The sequence below is a fragment of the Ahaetulla prasina genome, chromosome 3 (genome assembly GCF_028640845.1).
Source record: "Ahaetulla prasina isolate Xishuangbanna chromosome 3, ASM2864084v1, whole genome shotgun sequence".
NCBI classification, from domain to species: domain Eukaryota; kingdom Metazoa; phylum Chordata; class Lepidosauria; order Squamata; family Colubridae; genus Ahaetulla; species Ahaetulla prasina.
This window is the reverse complement of record NC_080541.1, coordinates 39,518,849-39,537,350: the sequence shown is the minus strand read 5'-3', so window position 1 is coordinate 39,537,350 and position 18,502 is coordinate 39,518,849. Positions and strand designations below refer to the sequence as shown.

At 39.3% G+C, this 18,502-nt stretch overlaps 1 protein-coding gene across 3 annotated transcripts in view; it reads left to right on the top strand.

The window, feature by feature from the left end:
* The first annotated feature begins 6,167 nt into the window (after positions 1-6,167).
* The window catches only part of ZC2HC1A (zinc finger C2HC-type containing 1A), a 37,047-nt gene continuing 24,712 nt past the window's right edge, over positions 6,168-18,502 (top strand). For 2 of the 3 annotated variants that reach the window (XM_058174806.1, XM_058174807.1), the window contains exons 1-2: positions 6,168-6,252; positions 16,433-16,509. In XM_058174806.1, coding sequence (XP_058030789.1) covers positions 6,177-6,252; positions 16,433-16,509 — 153 coding nt within the window. In that variant the 5' untranslated portion in view covers positions 6,168-6,176. Of the gene's footprint in view, positions 6,253-6,330; positions 6,677-16,432; positions 16,510-18,502 lie in introns of those variants that run through there. The other variant, XM_058174808.1, reaches the window with a different exon arrangement.

Below are 18,502 nucleotides of genomic sequence, written 5' to 3'. Positions count from 1 at the left end.
GAATCTTTCATTCTTTAAGGGGTATTTTTGTTGTTGTAACTGCTAAAGCATAAGAGTAAGCACAGTACATACTAAAATATATGAGCTCATAGCAGGTGAGAGATAAGAGAAATGAGCTCATAGCTGGTGAGAGAGAAAATCTCTAACACTTTAATAAAGACCTATTTCCTAAAATGAAGAAGAATTTATTATAGCTTTTAGAATTGGAGTCTTCTCACTTTTCAATCAATATTAAAGTAAAAAGTTATTTTGTTGTGGCAATCAAATGGATATCAATCACAATTTGTCCCAAGTCCTAATGTTTGTTTCTTTATTTATATTTCAACTTTATTTCAAATGCCATGCACTTTTCAAATACTTGTAATTTTATTAAAATATTAGTGTAACTTTGTTTTTTTAGTAAATCTAAACATTGGTTAACAAAACATACTTTACTGTTGTGACTATGGTTGTTGTTTTTACAATATTACTATTTTACGGTTGTCACATGGACATTGTTGGTGTGAGGTCTGTAAATACTTTAATTGGCATTGAATTTGGTAATTGGTGTTAATAAATAACAACCAGTAGAATATTTATGGCTCATTAGCATAGTTTGCTTCTCTATGCCTTTGCTTGTATAGACGATCATTAGTTATATAAATATTTTGAGTGAAGAACCTTCCACTTTCAATCAAATGTTGACTTGAGGTTTCCATTCTGATGACCCTCATCATTTAATTTTACCTCTTGACAGTATGCCTGTCTTGTACAGCAAGAACTGTATATCTAACCCATCTAACACACTTCAGGAGCTCAGGAATATAGCCAAATCTGATTCACCAGTTTTGTATCTTCTAGGACTCATTGGAGATATGTCATGCAGGGATAGGTCCAGTAGTGGGTTTCTACTGGTTTGCCCCAGTTCAGGAGAACCGGTAGTGGCGGCGGTGGGAGGCTCTACCCACTTGGACATCATCACAGACACTCTGCGCATGTGCAGAAGGTTCTGTGCATGCACAGAAGCGCCACGAGCAAAGCAAGTGCATGCAAGCGAGTGCTCCCGATTCCGAACCGGTAGCGAACGTAAGTGGAACCCACTACTGGATGGGTCACTATTGAGAAACAGTGCATACCTGTCACTTGTATACTTAAGAAGTATGCTCACTGAGCCACTCCTAATATATCTATGACACTTGTTAAAGCGGTCTTCTCAATAGTTCAGATCCCAGAATTCTCAGCTAGCTTGGCAACAGGCAGCCTCCAGTTCCTCCAGGGAATAAGTTAAGCATGATACTTTCTAATTACACAGTATCTGTATCTCCCCAACAGACTTTACAGTCTCAGTTTCATTCTGAATAACACTTCTCCCATAACAAGATATACCATGCTATCTCAGAGGATAATAGAGTAAAAAATGGAATGAGAGCTGTCAAATGACATGGAAAAAAGGAAAGAATCAAGCATTTTAAATTACGTATAAAAAGTTACTTATGAAAATAGTAAAGGTGGGATAAATGTCTAATAGATAGATAAATAAAATGTAGGATTTGAATAACAATTCCTCACCATTGCCTAAATTTAAAATGCAGAAGCCTTAGTTTCAATAACTATAATTAACTTTGTTTTATTTCCTCTTTATTGCTTAGAAAATAGAATTTTCTTTTCAGATTTTACCTGAATAGTTGGGGATTTTGATCTGCTTTTCCACCAGAAATTGTCAGCATCCATTTCTCTCATAAAAATGTATGAATTGAAACTCTTCATCCATCTGTCCCAGCATTTTGTGTTACTAAGTGGCCAACTTAGTAACTATATGCATTTTCAATACTCACAAGAGTAGCACGAAATAGCTTCGTGTCATCTTCCAGTAACTAGCATTTTTCATGAACATTTCCTGGTAACTTTAAAATCAAGCAAGTTGCTAGCAATATATACAATTTTAACTATGCTCTATGGGAAAAAGTCTTTTGTTCTGCTGGTCCCCTGCATTCTAGTTTAATATACAACCTCAAGTTATGGTCCAGCATTATGAGAAAGGAAGGTTCTTGTGTGACTCATCTTTGCATCCATAAAGCTGAAGTCCAGAAGACACTGGCAGTCACATTGCTCCGCTTGTTTGGCATACAGGAGTTCCAAGAATGGACCTCTCTTATGTGGCAGCCGCCAACTAATCGACAGCAAACACATCAAATCTTAGGGAATGGGAACAGTTGTTTTGCTGTTGAGAGCAGAAAGTATCTCCTTGATTGGCTCAACTTGTAAAGTCAAAGCCCTGTAAGAATTCTTGTTTTACAAATGCAAATTTTTTTACTATGTTCTCAAAAGGCAACAACAGGACAAGTCCTGAAAGAGTTCCAACTCTGCATACATAAATGGGATAGTTGATAATGAAGAAGCCATTTAATGTTAAACAAATGGCACATTCACTGCTACCAAGGTAGATCTTGTTAGATTTATTCTTGAAGGGAAAAGGGGTTCATAAATGTATTTACCATTTTAGAGGGTCATGAAATTACAAGGTTTGCCAATGTTGTGTTAAGTGTGCTAGAGAAATCCTACCATCCAGAGAGAGGTTATAGTGAATGAATTTGCAATTGTAAGAGAAAAGATGACGTTTGGAGATGCTGTCCTTGTTGGAATACCCATAGTGACAAAAATGCTAGCATTTTGAGCAGAAATACTAGCCAGTCATATATATTTATGACAGTTTTAGACATGAACTTAGGACTTTGTTAGTAAAGCTGCAAGTAATGTACAGAAATCCAATTACTGACTGACTGCAAATTCCAAATCTGCAACATATGTAAATTTCTTGCAATATTTCCTTTATTACCAAAGGACATCAGTGACATCAAAACAGGATGGGAGTCTTGGACAAACATGTAAAAAACATATCACATTTCAAGTTGCCTTAAATAATAACTGTCCCTTTCTCAATCTGGTTTCTGCTTTCAGTATTTTGGAAGCAAAGAAAAAGATTTCAATTGTCTTGTTCAAACTTAAAACAAAATTACTTATCCCTGACCTCTTATTCAGGCTCCAGATCATATAAAGAAAACACATATCAAAGGAAAAACAGATGACAGTGACAGATGTGACTGAGTTAATTTCACACTGTGTTAAAGCCATGAATAAGTTAAAATTGCTGGATTTGCACACACTACTATACTCAATCAATTTTTACATGATATTAATTAAGATAAATACATTGTAGATAATATGGGAATCCAGCCTATGTGTAGGAGGCATACTTTGTAAGTACTGAGCAACAGGTTGGGGGGAGGGAAGCATTCCCATACATCATTCTGGAGCTGCAGCATTTTCCTCAAACTTGAAAGGGAACATTGAAGAAATTAATTTCCAATTTTCTTCAAATAACTTATTTTTACTATGAAAACATGAACAGAGAAAAATGTTCTAAAGCCTGAGCATCCCCTACCAGAAGTATGCAATCTAAGCTATTCTATATGAATTTGTGGGTTATAGTATTTGTATTCCAAAATTTCTGCAAAACATCGAATTCTTTCTCTATTCCTTAACATAGAGTATAATCAAGTAACACCTAGCCCAATTAAATTGTAGCCCAATTGTAAACAGTTGCACAATAGATCAGGGGTCCCCAACCCCTGATGGCTTGGGAAGCAGCTTCACTTGCAACCACAGCAGACAGGTGAACATGCACATGCACATTAGGCACCACATCAAGTGATCACCATTCGCAACCTCTGCTTGCAGCCCTGTGACTGCTTCTTGGAAGCTAGCAGTAAAAGTAATAGCAAATGGCAATCAGAATTATTTTTCAGAGCCAGCAGGGGGAGTTCTAACACTATATTTTCACCATTATAAATTATTTTTAAAAACAATGATTCTAGAAAAACATTGACAAATGTATTGACAAATGTATGTTTTAGTGATTTAATTAGAATTTGCTTATTTGTTCATAATCTTGCATATCAGATGAAGCACTGAACCTTTGACTGTCATTGTGGCTATAATGTTCATAGCACATATTTGTTCATGATTAATATTTTACTTAAACATACTTACATATGTACATATTCATTTTATTTTATTTCACATTTTACTGTATTAGAATTCCTTAATTAAAAATGATATTTGTATCGTGCATTTTTTTTCTAATTTTCAAAATGTTTCTTATCCCTGCGAAAGACAATTTTGTTTTTGAACCTTATTTAAATACAGTGTTTTAAAATTTCTTGCAAATGTTTTTTTAGTGATATTTACAAGATTACTTGTACCAGGCAAAGTGACAGAGAATGCTTCCTTTAAAAAAAAATCCCAAAGCAGAATATTTTTCATTATGTATTTTCAGGGATTTAACCAAAAAATGGCAAAAGAAAAGCCAGAGATGACTGTACAGACTAAACAGACTATACAGCAAACTAAACCCTCACAAATATTGACCCCCCTCACTACCAGCTTTAAGAATAAGTACAAGAACTGAATCTCCCCCTTGAGAAAAGCTCATCAGTTCTGATATTCTTAAAAATGAAGGTGGGGGGGGGACGAAAACATATTCTACCAAATGAACAATAAAAAGAATGCAACACAATGCTGATGCAAAATTAGCTGGCATGTTACTGTTTTCAGTGTCCATTTTCAGATACTGTCAAGTACGTTTCCAATGGTCTTTAAATCTCAACTATCAACTACTAACCCTTTAATGTCAAAAATGGCAATGCTGCCATTTATCTACAACACTGTATTTTTTGCTAATCTTAGAAATACAAATGTCTGTATCACTGATGTAATTAATGGTTGAACATACATTATGAAGAAATTCCACTTCAAGTAACAGTATCCATTCATCCACATCATTCTGCTATACCTACTTATTGTTAAGTATGTATTCCATTTTTCCCAATTCAGAAGAAAAGCTCCCACGTCCAAGTATGTAAACAGGTCTGGTCTTTAAGCTCATTTTTTTTAAAAGTTGGTAGTTGAAAAGAACTTATACAATCATTAAAATGCTTTTTATTGACAGAGGACAATAAAACCCAAGAGATAAGGAATAGAGAAGGAACAATTTTTGAAGAAGGTAGGCAGATCATTGGATAAGCCATGCCGAGAATAAGGGAAGAGACGTGAGCATACCCATTTTACTCGGCAAGACCTCTCTAGGTTTGTTTCAGCTTCAATTTGGATAAAAAATAAAATTTAAAGAAATTACCCTTTATTTTTATTCCAAAAATACGCTTCACTGAATCTATAAAGCGTTCTGTGTCCAGTTGACTGCCTATCCAATCATCTCTTCACTAGGTGGACACACTTCACTTCCCCTCAGTTAAACAGTGGCAACTTGTGGGACTGCAGAAATGTTCCTATTACTACTGCTACCCTCCAAAATAGCATTCCCCCAGGCCCATTCAGCCCCATCCCTCCTCTGCTTTAGAAAGGCACTTGAAAATTTGCCCTTTAAAGCAGGCCATAGACCCAAGTGATTCTATGACCACTGCTGAGTGATGAATGATGAGGGATGTCGTAAACTATATGTTTGTGTACTGTACTTCGATAAAAATGCTGTTCGACTTTTTTGCATCTTGGTTGTTTTTACTGAGCGGCTAATGCAGGAGTGTCCCACTTCGAAGTCCTGTGGACTTCAATTCCCAGAATTCTCCAGTCAACCATGTTGCCTGGGGAATTCTGGGAGTTGAAGTCCCCGAGTCTTTAAAGATGTCAAGGTTGGCGAACCCTGCTCTAATGTGGGCAGTTTTAACTTCATCCGATCTGATATTCATTCACCTCCCATTATACATTATTAGGAGATCCAAAAAAAAGGCACTCCTGCGGTCACCAGGACTCCAACCACCACGCCAACAACTCCTGTGTGAAGCCTCTCCCCTCCCTGAGGAAAAGCCAAAAAAAAAAAAAACCGTCTTGTATTTCTGTGCAAAAGAAAAATATTCTGCCAGAAGGGCAGGGAAAAAAAGTTCCTTTGGAGATAGGACTGATTAAAGGTATTGGAAGCAGAAAAATGCCCAGGCAAAGAAATTAGGCACCAAAAAGCCCGCCTTTTTCCACGCCAGGGCGGCGACCGCGGAGAAGAAAGAAGCCGTGGCTGCTCCGACAGAGTCTCAGCCGCAGCCTAGTCTGGCCCATCCGCACTGCGTGCCGCCCCGCCCTCCACCCCCTCCTTGTGCTGGGAAACCAATAGACGCCGGGGATGTTAGTGAATGGGAGGTGGCCGTGTTGCTACAGCAGCGGCCGGGAGCCGGAGACAGGCAGGGAGCGCCATGGAAGAGCTGGAGGGTAAGGGCGGGGACTGCGAGAAGAGCCGCGGGACCCTTCGCTCCTCCAGGCTGGCGGGAAGAGAGGGAGACGCCAGGCCCCGGGGAGGGCGGGGGGAGAGTGGAAAGTGTAGAAGGCGGGAGGACTCATCTTCATGCCGGAGTCCCCCCTCCCGGAAGGCCGGAGGAGCCTCTCTGCTCCCGGGAAGGGGCCGAGGAGGAAAGACGGGGGTCTCCCGAAGGGTTTGCATCTCTCCCTCACTCAGCCACTCGCCCATCCACCCCCAGCCAAGGCGCGTCTCCTTGGCGTTAGTTATTGGGCGTGTCGGGGCTGACGGTGTCTATTCCAGCCGCTGCCCCGTCTCTCCTGCGGCGGCTCGGTTAATGCCGGGGTGTTTGGGACCCCTGCGGTCATTTTGCAAGACGGGTTGGAGGAGGGATGGCTGGTGAGTTCCAAAAAGGGGCCTTTCTGCCAGTCAATGTCATTTCAGTCCGCATCTTTTTCTGAACCATGCAAGTCCGGCACGCTGGCTGAAGCCCGAGGTCGGGTTTTGAATTCCGGGTCTTGCTAATTAGATGATGAGCGCAGTTCGTTAGCTTGGGGCACAGGTAGTCACGGGGCGGGGGGGGGGAGCCTAAAAAGGTGAGTGGGTGCCTGTGAATTCGCTTTCTTTTTCCCCCTGCCTATTTGTAATGTATTTTCAGAAGTGATGCTAGGGAAAGTTGGGGTTGGCATGCATCATATGATGAATATTAGCATGGAAATCCTGAGAGAACTGTTTTTAATGTAAGTATGTATTTGAGCTAGTTGAGGGTTTGTATTCAATTAGGGATGCAAAGGGGGGGGAGGAAGGAGAGGGGATTTTATTGTCATTTGTGGAAAAGGCCTACTAAACCGTTTACTCCTGGAAAGAGCCCTTTGTTGGTTTTGAAAACCTACCCTGTAGTAGAATTGGGTTTGGCAAAGCTTTCTTGCCACATTTAGTCAACAGAATCCTCATTTAATCTAGTTGAGGATGATGACAGCACTATTTAAAGTGTGTTGGCATCTCTTGTTCTTTGTGTGGATTGGCTTGAATTGATTTTCGGCCTCTTTTGTTTCATAAATCAAAATCAGCAATGCTTTTCTTATTAATTATGTTTCTTATTTGATATGTAGTGCAGAAGAAAGTGTTTTTATTAAAAAAAAGAGCAGTCTGTATAAACTCCTTTTAAATTGAAATACTGAATACAAACTGAAAAACTAGCTGTTATTTTGGTACACAGGATTACTTTAGGTAAATTTGTGTTTAAAATACATGGAGATTTATGCAGTATGCATAGTTATTTGAGCTATAAAATGAATCCCAAATGTGTATCTTCAATTAAGTGTGCATGGATGTTAAAATATTTATACTAAAAGCAAAAATGCATGATTTATGAATCTGACTTATATTTTACATTGATTCAATATCAGAGAATCAGATCTAAATACAGAATTTCTGGGCTTTCAACTCTTTTTTTTAATGTATTGAGTTTGACCAGGAAAAGGAATGTTAAACTGATCTCACTATGGCATCATACCAGATATATCTAACAATGCTGTAAGCCTATGAATTTGATTTGGGACTAAATTAATCCCATTTTAATTTCCTGCTCTTCAATTCTCTTCAGAACTGTTGATATTAACTATATGCCAATTTAGGTAAATTAGTTGATTAGCAGTGCACCTCTATTCCATCTTCTGAGGCCATCCAGATGTTTTGTTGCATTAACTGCCCAGCATGGCTGATGGCAGTAGAACGTATGAATTGTGTTACAAAACAATTGTTCACGTTCCTTGGTGAAATTATTATTGTGGTTGTGGAGGATATATATAATAGTGATTGCAGGAGAAGAAACAATAAGGTGAACTTGGATTCTGTATAATTTTAAGTTTTGGTGCCCACAAGATGGTTGTCATGGAATATTGCACTCTAGGGCCTTTATCTGCTGCTGTGGCAGAGGAGAGAATAAGAAGACAGGTGAGGAAGAAAAGAAGTTAGCATCAAACAGGATTGGTAAATAGAATGGGCAGAAGCAAACCCAAGAGATCAGGGAAGCCTGTCCAAAAGAATAGCTACTTTGTGACAGCCAAAACAACTGGCCAGAGAATAGAATAGTTTGTCTATTGTATTCTAAGCTTGTCTAGGAAAGCCAGTGGCATGGTCTAACAGGACACAGCTTTGTATATGGAGGCCTGATGTCTTGTGCACTCAAAAGATGTGTCACCCTTGAGTGTACTTTATCCTATTTCGTTTGGAAAATTGTTAAAACCATGAGTTTGTCAACTGTTGAAACCATGCATGAATCCCAGCACTAAAAGGAGGATAGTTTCCTGCTTCCTTCTACTGTGACCTCTATCATAACTTAACCTTTGGTGTCTTTGTGAAATAAAAGTCAGTATTAATGAAATTTTAAATTTCTAATATTTAAAAATGGAAAAGTCTGAATGTATTAGAACAGTTGAAGATGCCTAAACTATCCTCAGAGGGGCCTCTGTGGCTCAGACTGCTAAGACAGTCTGTTATTAACACAGCTGCTTGCAATTACTGCAGGTTCTAGTCCCACCAGGCCCAAGGTTGACTCAGCCTTCCATCCTTTATAAGGTAGGTAAAATGAGGACCCAGATTGTTGGGGGCAATAAGTTGACTTTGTATATAAATATACAAATAGGATGAAGACTATTGCTAACATAGTGTAAGCCACCCTGAGTCTTCGGAGAAGGGCAGGATATAAATGCAAATAAAAATAAATGAAAAAAATATATATATATATAAGTACTATTAAAATAAGCCTAAATTAAGAACATAGGATAAAAGTTAGGTATTTTTGGTTTTACAATTGTTTTTATTACTGGACAAGAATAGATTCAAGTGTGATGTTTTCATAAAACCTGTCTACAAAGAGTACGGAGCCAAACAAGCTGGAAACAAACTTAGGAATCTGTTTTTGTATACAATAGTTTTCAATGCACAAATTTGAAAAACTTAAATTTTTCCCCCCAGTCAATTATACCTATATTGTTTGTTTATTTTTTAATGGCCTGAAAGGATACTGATTCAGTTGAAACTAAGTTATTCACTTAGGAACATAAATCAGATGCACAGGTATAAAATTAGGGAAACCTAGCTTGGCAGTAACTTTCATATGTATAACTACTGTAACATGATAGCTAAAAAAAGGCAAATACAGTTCTATTTACTGTCAATAAAAGTATCATTTCTAAATTCTAGTAATAATGCCACCCTATTGCCTTGAGCCAAATCACCCTTTAAATATTATGTTTGGATCTGGGCTACATTTTAGAAGGGATTCAAACAGATTGGAATTAACTCAAAGAAGGGCAATAAAGATGATCAGTGAACTAAAAATTCAGATTTTGAAGAAGATTGATTGATTGATTCCATCTTGAATGAATGAATGAATGAATGAATTTATATTGCCGACTATTCGCCCATGGCGACTCAAGGCAGCTTACAGAATATAAAACCACATTTAAAATAATAAAACTAATAAAAAGAATCAAATAAATTAATATAGTATAATCTAATAAAATCACACACACACCCTGCCCCAGCAACAGCAAAACACACAAGCCATTTAATGTGCTGCATCCCACTCTGAGTCCCCCAGGCCGCTGCGCTTCGCCGACCCCGGCCCGGGCAGCAGTGACAGCCTGAGCCCGGACAGCAGCAGCAGCAGCGCCGACGGCAGCCGATGCTGCTGCGCTGGCAGGAACGGCTGCTGTGCGGGCAACGGGGACGCCGAGGAGGCCACCGCCACGTCGGCGACGGCGACGCGTCACGACTGGCCGGGATCGGCGGCAGCCCAGCTCAAACTCCTGCCCATGAACGACCAGATCCGGGAGCTGCAGACCATCATCCGCGAGCAGCGCCCCTGAGCGCGTGCAGGCGCCAGCGCCCGGAGAGGATCCCACGGGCTGGGAAGCAGAGCGCCTCGCCCGCTTGGCTTCCGGGCTGCAGCCCGCATGGGGACGATGGGCGTCGCCGCCCGCCCGCCTCTTCCTTTGTCTGGTGGGCCGGGCTGGAGCCATGGGCGTCCTGGGCGCCCCCTACAGCCCAGTGGCGGAATGGCCGGCCCGCAGCCCCGGGTGGGTGGGGATCGCCTCAGCGGAGCCACTCCGCATCTGCAACCGGGCGAGCGGCGGCTTCCTTGGGGGCCAGGACGGGGGCCGCACCCCACTGTCCACCGAGAATTTGCTGCGGGCCAATAAAAACTGACCCGCGGGCCGCAGTTGGCCCGCGGGCCGTAGTTTGGACACCCCTGATGTAGACGTTAAACAGGAGCAAAGAAAGTATAAAATCTTGAGGAACCCACTCTACTAATACCAACTAGGGCCAGCCCTGTAGAATCACAATATCATCCTCCAAACTTCTACCCTCCAAAGCTAATATGAAGGAAAAGGTAATGAAAATGAATGAGAGATCAAGAAGGATAAGGATGATGACACTGCTTCATTCTGACTCAGCCAGAAATTATTCACAGTACTGTGTATCAGAACTACATCTGTGTTTGAAACCCATTTCAATTCTTTATTTATTCATTTGTGTTTTAATATACTGTATTTTTTGGTGTATAAGACGCACCTTTTTACCCCCAAAAAGAGGGCGAAAATCTGGGTGCGTCTTATACATCGAATGTAGCCCCACCCACCCACCAGTCCCCACCCTTTGGACGTTTTCGACCTCTGTGAAAGAGCCAAAGCCAGCGTCGTCCAGGAAGGTGCCCCCCCCACCTGTCAGCCTGGGTCCTCCCCCGTTTCTCTTGTAGTTTCTCTTGTAGAAATGGGGGCCGCGGTATAGCTCAAGTTGTAGGGACCGCGGTGTGGCTCAGGCTGTAAGAAGCCTGTTATTAAACAGCTGCTTGCAATTACTGCAGGCTCGAGTCCCACCAGGCCCAAGGTTGACTCAGCCTTTCATCCTTTATAAGGTGGGTAAAATGAGGACCCAGATTGTTGGGGGGGCAATAAGTTGACTTTGTATATAAATATACAAATAGACTATTGCCTTACACAATGTAAGCCGTCCTGAGTCTTTGGAGAAGGGCGGGATATAAATGTAAATAAATATAAATAAATAAAAAATAGAAGTAGTCAGCTATGTCCTCCAAGACCTGCTTTACGGTGGAGATTTTATCCGGGTGCAGCTTCCCCCTCTCCTTCAAACAACCGATCAACCCCCCCACCCCCATTCCCTGGTATGCTATGCAAAGCGTTTTCCTCCCCAAATCCAAAAAGTGCGGCTGGTGCTGCCATCTGAAAATGTTTTCCTCACTGGTTTTCCAAAGCACATGGGAGGGAAACCGGCCACCGCCTGAAACGTGGCTCTGCGAATTGCATTGGGCCAAAGGGCAGTGGTGCTGGAAAGGAGGGACATTTTGCTTTAGGGGCTCCCAGGTATGGAGAGGCTTAGGTGGTGGTGGCAGCTCCTCACATTGCTGGGGAGTGAAGTCATTGGGGCCATTGTCTGCCCTGAGCTGCCCACTGGGCGGCCAGAGGGGGAAGCAGCTGAAAACCATGGGGCCCGCCTTGTTCGCCAAAGCCGCCAAGCAGATTCCCCCGCCCCCAGACTATTCCGAAGAGGCTCATTCCTCAGGCTGTTTCCCAACCCTCCCCGCACAGCATGCAAGGGGTCTCTTTGGGGAAAGCGAGTAGTCCCTGCGGAGCACCCCGATAAGTTTTCCAGAAAAGAACTTCTCAGCATCTTTTCTCAGATGCCCTCTTTCCCAGCCGAGTCTCTGAGGCACCTCTGGCTTGCAGGAGGAGGAGGAGGGCAGCGTAAAGCAGCACCACCTTATTCTGGTAGGCAGAGGTAGAATTCTTTTTTTCTTGTTTTCCTCCCCCAAAATTAAGGTGCGGCTTATACTCCTGTGCATCTTATACACCGAAAAATACGGTAGATATATTTTTATGACTATAAGCCACCCAGAGTTACTGATGAATGGCTAAAGAAATAAAGAAATCGACATAACTTGGAAAGTCCAGGGTTTTTAAGACCTATTGCGAGTATTAGGATACTCATTTTACCCATTAATGATATTAATAAAATCTTCTGCTCTATCTTTCCTGAATAGGCTGTAGGAGTTGTAAATGGGATAATTGAAGAACTATGCCTGCTTTCCATCAACAGTTGGCTATATGTTGCACATCCCCTTACAAATAATAATAATACATGGAGTCTAACAGGATGTTAGAGTTTTCATGGTAGAACAGGAGGAGTTGATTCAAGATTTCTGCACCATCCAGACACCTTTCAGTTCTACTCAAGGGAGAGTCCCAATCTTCACACAAATATAATTGGGGTAGAAGGGAAGGAAAAGGTAGACTATTATACAGACTATTATCCTTATAATGCTGGATTCATTTCATTATGAAATGTTCAGTCACATTAAGTAGGCAGACTTCCAGTATTGATTGTGTGCTTCAGAATAAAGTATGGATCTGGATTCATATCACTTTTCCATATCCTGATGGCTGCTAATGCTTTTTGTCCTACCAACGTCATTATATGTGTTTGCATTATGACTACATTGAGGGAATTAAATGAGACCTTACGCAAGATTTTCAAAATTGTAAGAAATTTTGATATTCATATGCAAAGTCGTACAAGACTTAAATCATTTATTACTTTGTGGTATTTATGACTGCCTGTGTTATATTTGTTAAAAGGTCAATGTGACTTCTTGATCAGGATGGCTTGATTCAAATTTGAAGTTATATTTCCTCATTTAACTTTCAAGTTATACAACATCCTGAAATTGAATTTTTTTCCAAATTGATATCCAAATTATCAATTATGCCATTGGTCTAGTATAGTTGAAGAAATAGAAGCCTTTCTTAGATAAATTATGTGATCAGCAGAATGTTTGAAAAGTGAAAGCTGTAAGAGAATTGTAGAAGTCATTTAAACCAGAGACCAGCACACCTTCATTGAAGTGCTACTAGAAATAAAAACAAGTCTAAAAGGGAGAGATGTTACAGTCCCTCTTTTCAGATTTATACCAATTATAATATTGTATACATTTAATCATGGAGGTACGATGGCTCAGTGGTTAAGGACACTGAGCTTGGCAGCTGGAAAGTTGACAGCCCATGTTCAAAGCTCGAGCACCATTCAACAGGGTGAGCTCCCATTCATGCCCCAGCTCCTGGCCACCTAGCAGTTCAAAACCAAGCAAATGCAAGTAGATTAATAGGTACCATTTTAATGGGAAGGTAACAGCAATCCGTGTGCCTTTGGTATATAAGCCTTGCTGGCCACACGACCATGGAAAACGTCTTCAGACAACACTGGCTCCCTCAGCCAAGAAATGAAGATGAGCAACGTGCTGTAGAGTTGGACATGACTGGACAGGGACACCTTTATCTTTACCTATGCACTTAAGCAGTATAGCAGACAGTTTGGGTTATGGCAGTATGTGTATTCTTGAGCTTAAGATGGCGAGATAATGAAGTTATTTGAGTTAAAAAAGCCTTAGAATTCATTTTGTTGAGCTGTTAGCTTTTCAAGTGGCCTTGTTAGTACCTCTCCTTTTCTGAATCAGCATTCTTTGGGTCAAAATGTTTATGGCTGAGTTCACAGTTTATCTGCCATTGAGAATGTACATATAGAGATGCATATAGATGAATGCCTTTGAGAAAGTAGGGGGTGGGACAGGATTTACCATATTTTTCAGAGTATAAGATATACCTACCTTTTTTGGGGAGAAAAACAAGAAAAAAAAAGCTTCCTCTGCCTCCCAGCAATTTGCCTTCTTGCAGCAAACAGCCTGTTTTAGCTTCAGCTTCAGCACAGCCTGATTAGCACAAGCAGCTGATTGTCGGTTAGATAGGCCTCAGGAAGATCACCTGTTGCAGGGATTGCCATGGCCTAGTGTCGCCTCCACACGCCCCATTTTCCGGTGGGTGGGCGGGTCTACATTCAATTCAAAATTTGATGCACCCAAATTTTCACCCTCTCTTAGGAGGAAAAAAAGTGTGTCTTATACTCTGAAAAATACGGTATTTACCAACCGGAACACCATTTTCCCTTTCAGTCAAATGTTTATTGTGTCTAATTGATTTCTATCTAACTGCTTTATTTTCTTTGGAAAATATATTTAGATTAGTAGCTTTTTAGTTTGCTCCCACAAACTCCAATTCAACTCATAAAACTGAACTATTATAATAACAGTTATGTCTCATTAAAAAGTTTAAATTTGCTCTAATCTGTGGATATTTATTCTAATTTGACATTCATTTAGAACATTATCTACAGTTCTTTTAAAAATATGTTGAGTATTCTTTTTCGTGCTTCCATTTTTTCTGGGGGTGAGGGAGAGTATTCTTAGATCTTTCAAGCCAAGAATCATATGGTCCCAGAACGCAATTCCTATTATTTCTGCCATGAACTGGCCTACTTTAAAGTGCTGGCAAGCATGTTATATTGTGAATTATAAATAAAAACATTTACCTGCTTCCTTTTCTATATGTATATGCAGAAATCTATGGCTGAAAATCTAACATCCCAAATGTTCCAGCTTCATTTTTAATAGCATTTTTTAAATGTGTGTGATTACACACATGTAATGTAATTGTGTCATTTATATTTATGCACATAATTCACTATACATAGAAAGATTGTATATATAAGATCATTCATGATTTCATTCTTTGTATTACATCATTGAAAAACAAAGGAAATATTTAGCTTCCTAATAGATTACTTGTTTTTGGCAAATAAAACTGCAGTTGGCTGGAAATATGCCAACAGTAGTAGTTCAGAGATAGGAGATTGTTGAAAGCAAATACAGTACTGCTGTTGTTCAGTCACATGGAAATTATTGAATATTGTAAAGTACTATCTGTTACCATTATGCCAAAAGAACATAATACATACCCCTAGCTTGTTGAAAATGTTTACAAGAAATTGGTTTCTTTAAAAAATAGTGATTTTTATTTGCATAAGTGGTTAACATTGTAATATATAAGTTTATAAGCAATTATTTTCTTAACATTATTTTGAAAATCTAAGATAAAAGCATATACTCAAGATCCTCTGAGTCTGAGCAATAACTGTATGAGCTATTTATTAAATAATTATTTTCTTTAGGAATGTAGTAGACCGTGGCAGAACTGAATAATATCTGCCCAGTTCCACATTCTTTTTGGGGAAATAATGGTACTCAAATTCCTCTGGCAATCATCCATGGCTTTATTTTCTAGTCAAATAAGATTAATAGAAGCATTTCACTTGATAATGAAACATTCATTTTAAATCTCCCTCAGAAAAGTTCGGATATTGATATTATTATTATATTGCTGGGAAATTATGATTTTCCTTTCCTTTATTTCTTTTTATAGATTTTCCAGATAATCCCAATATAGAATCCAAAAATTATATGTGAATGGAGAGTACCATGAGTTGCTTTCTCTTCCTTTGTTCAGTCTGTTATATAATATATAAATATTAATACATTTATTATATCTGTTTGCAGTATGACCAAAAAGACTTCAGTCCTTTGTGCTTCCAGAGTAATTCATTTTCTTGCCCAGGTTAATTATCAAAACATTCTGAATGTGCTATGCTTTGTTTCTGTGCTATGCTTTGTTATGCTTTGTGTTATGCTGTGCTATGCTTTGTTTCATATATATATGGCTCAGTATATATGGCTCCATATATATATATATATATATGGAGTACTATCTACTCTACCCTATCCTAAATTAAATAAGCACTATTTTTTTGAAAAAGAAAACACATGGTATTGGTTTTTTAATGTTTAATAGGAAGTATGGCATGCAGAATACAAACAATAAAAGAGTGTCTCTTTCCAGATTCTTGTATTTTTGAATTCCTTGATTTCACCATCCAAGTCCTTCAAATTATCTATACACTAGTCTAGTTTTTTATTATTATTGATCTATCAGGGAATCTTTCCAAGGACTATAAATTTATCAGTACTGTAGACAAAGCTTAGAAAAAGAGTATGTTATGCTTACAAGTGAGAAATGTAAAGTAGTTCCATCTTTAAAGAGCATTCTCTGAAATAAATCTACAAGTTCACAATTAATTATAATTATAGTTTAGGTTCTGTATCAGCCTATACATATTGTTGTTGGCTAAGAAATGTTAAGTAGGATTTCTATTGCCTCATCAATTATGTGTATCTTTCTTTTTCAGATTATAAAAATGCACAACAGCCTGAAGAATTATTACCATGTCGGATTTGTGGAAGGACTTTTTTTTCACCTGCATTAGTAAGTACGAGTATATGAGTATAATGTCAGATAAGTTTATTTAAATCAAGATGAGAAATGATAGGAGCCCTGGTGGTGAAGTGGTTAGAATGCAGTATTGCAGGCTAACTCTGTCCACTGCCTGGAGTTTGATCCTAACAGAGCTGAAGGTTGACTCCGCTTTCTATCCCTCCAAGGTCAATAAAATGAGGACCCAGATTGTTGGAAGCAATAAACTGACATTTATAAACCACTCAGTGATGCTGCAAATCACTATGGGGCAGTATATAAGTCTAAGTGCTATTTCTATTATTATTGCTATGATGGGATTTTTTAATGCAACTGTTATATGCTGTTTCATAAAAGGCAGAACATGTCCCCATCATCTTTTTCTCTGCTTTATATAGAAAAACAGTGCTTTTTTCCTGCCAGCTTTCAGCTTATTTTTTAAAGAAGCTGCAGAAGTTCTTTCTCTCCTTTTTCCTTTTAGGTATAGGTGAGTGGGAAGGCTGGTTAAGCAACTAGTTACCTCTAACCTTGTCAGGAGGCCCAATAATGCAAAAGCCTCTGAGCCGCCATTTTTGCTTTGCAGCATTCCCTCAGCAAGGGAATGCTTGTTCTTCAGCCTGTAGAGACGTCTCCAGGAGACAGGAACTGAGCTTGTGCAGAACCTTGTTGAGCAAAGTTATTTCATTTCATACTTTGTGCTCTTTTCCACAAGGGCTACTCCATACACGATATTGCAAAAGTGCAGGTAATATTACGAATAAAGCAGTCCTTTCCCAAACTAAGGACTCCAAGACAGCCTTTATTGCTCTAGCCATAGCATCAGGGTCCTGGCCTAAAGAATCTCTAAAGGGGGGCTAGGAGCATACTTGTGGGAAAAGTACTGAGTTTTGTCTGATTCTGTATTTTGGTAGAGGCCCTAGTATTTTCTACAAGTTCATTTGTGTAATTTAAAGGTCTAGGCAGATAAGCTTTTTCCTCCATTTATTTGGTCAGTTTTTGGCCTTGGAATATGGTATTATATAAGGCATAATCAACCACTCACAAGACCCAAAAACAACGTTCTCCCTTAATGTTCTTCCTCCTCCTTTTTTATGCTCCCATAAGAGCAGGTACAAAAACAAACACTATGGCAGCATGAAGGAGAGGCTTATTCAAGATACGTAGAACGCTCAGTTCAAGTCCACACTGATACATAGTTCAATATTGTTTCAGTTGAAAATAATCTCTATAGTATTGTTTAATACTATTTAAAATTAACCCACCAATTAATTAACCATGGAATTAACTGAGAAATTGCCAGATACCAAAATTCACAAGCAAGTATCTTGGTAGGTCTCTGTTTTCCCAGACAATGGAACTTCCATTTTTTTGATCATTTCCATATTTGTGATTTATACTACTATCACAGACCTTTGTAGAAGCTCTTCTTGATGCCATTTGTTGAATTCCTATCAGGAATTTGACATGGAAGATAGTGTTTTTAATAGTGTTGCTCCTGGCCAGGTGTGTAGAAGAGGAAGGTGGCAACTCTTTCAGTCAAATGGAACATCTGGATTTTCCACTTATATAGAATAATTTTGACATTGGATCCTTATGTTTTGCCCATCTTTTTATAGGACCAAGAGATTCATTATTTTTAATGACCCAGCCTATTCCTGGCTACAGAACTGATTAAAAAAAAATAAACGTTAGGTTTTCAGTGGCAGTCTGAATCATATGCAAGTAAGTGTTCAGATAGCTTGTTTATAAGCCCAGTGATCAAGGCAGAAAATACTAAATTATATTAGTAGCCCCTCAAGTCCTACAGCAGCCTTATAATGTCAGGTTGCCTTGTTAGATTTGTGGGTTCCGGTAATGTTATTGGGGCTGGTCCGGGTTATTTCCTTCCTCCTGGGTGACATTTTAAAGGTATCAGGTTACTCCCAAATTAGTAAGGTATGTTGCAAGTCAGGAGCTTATTTCAAAAGCTGTTAGCATGTATCTTGGCTTCTCCCCTAAAGGCGGT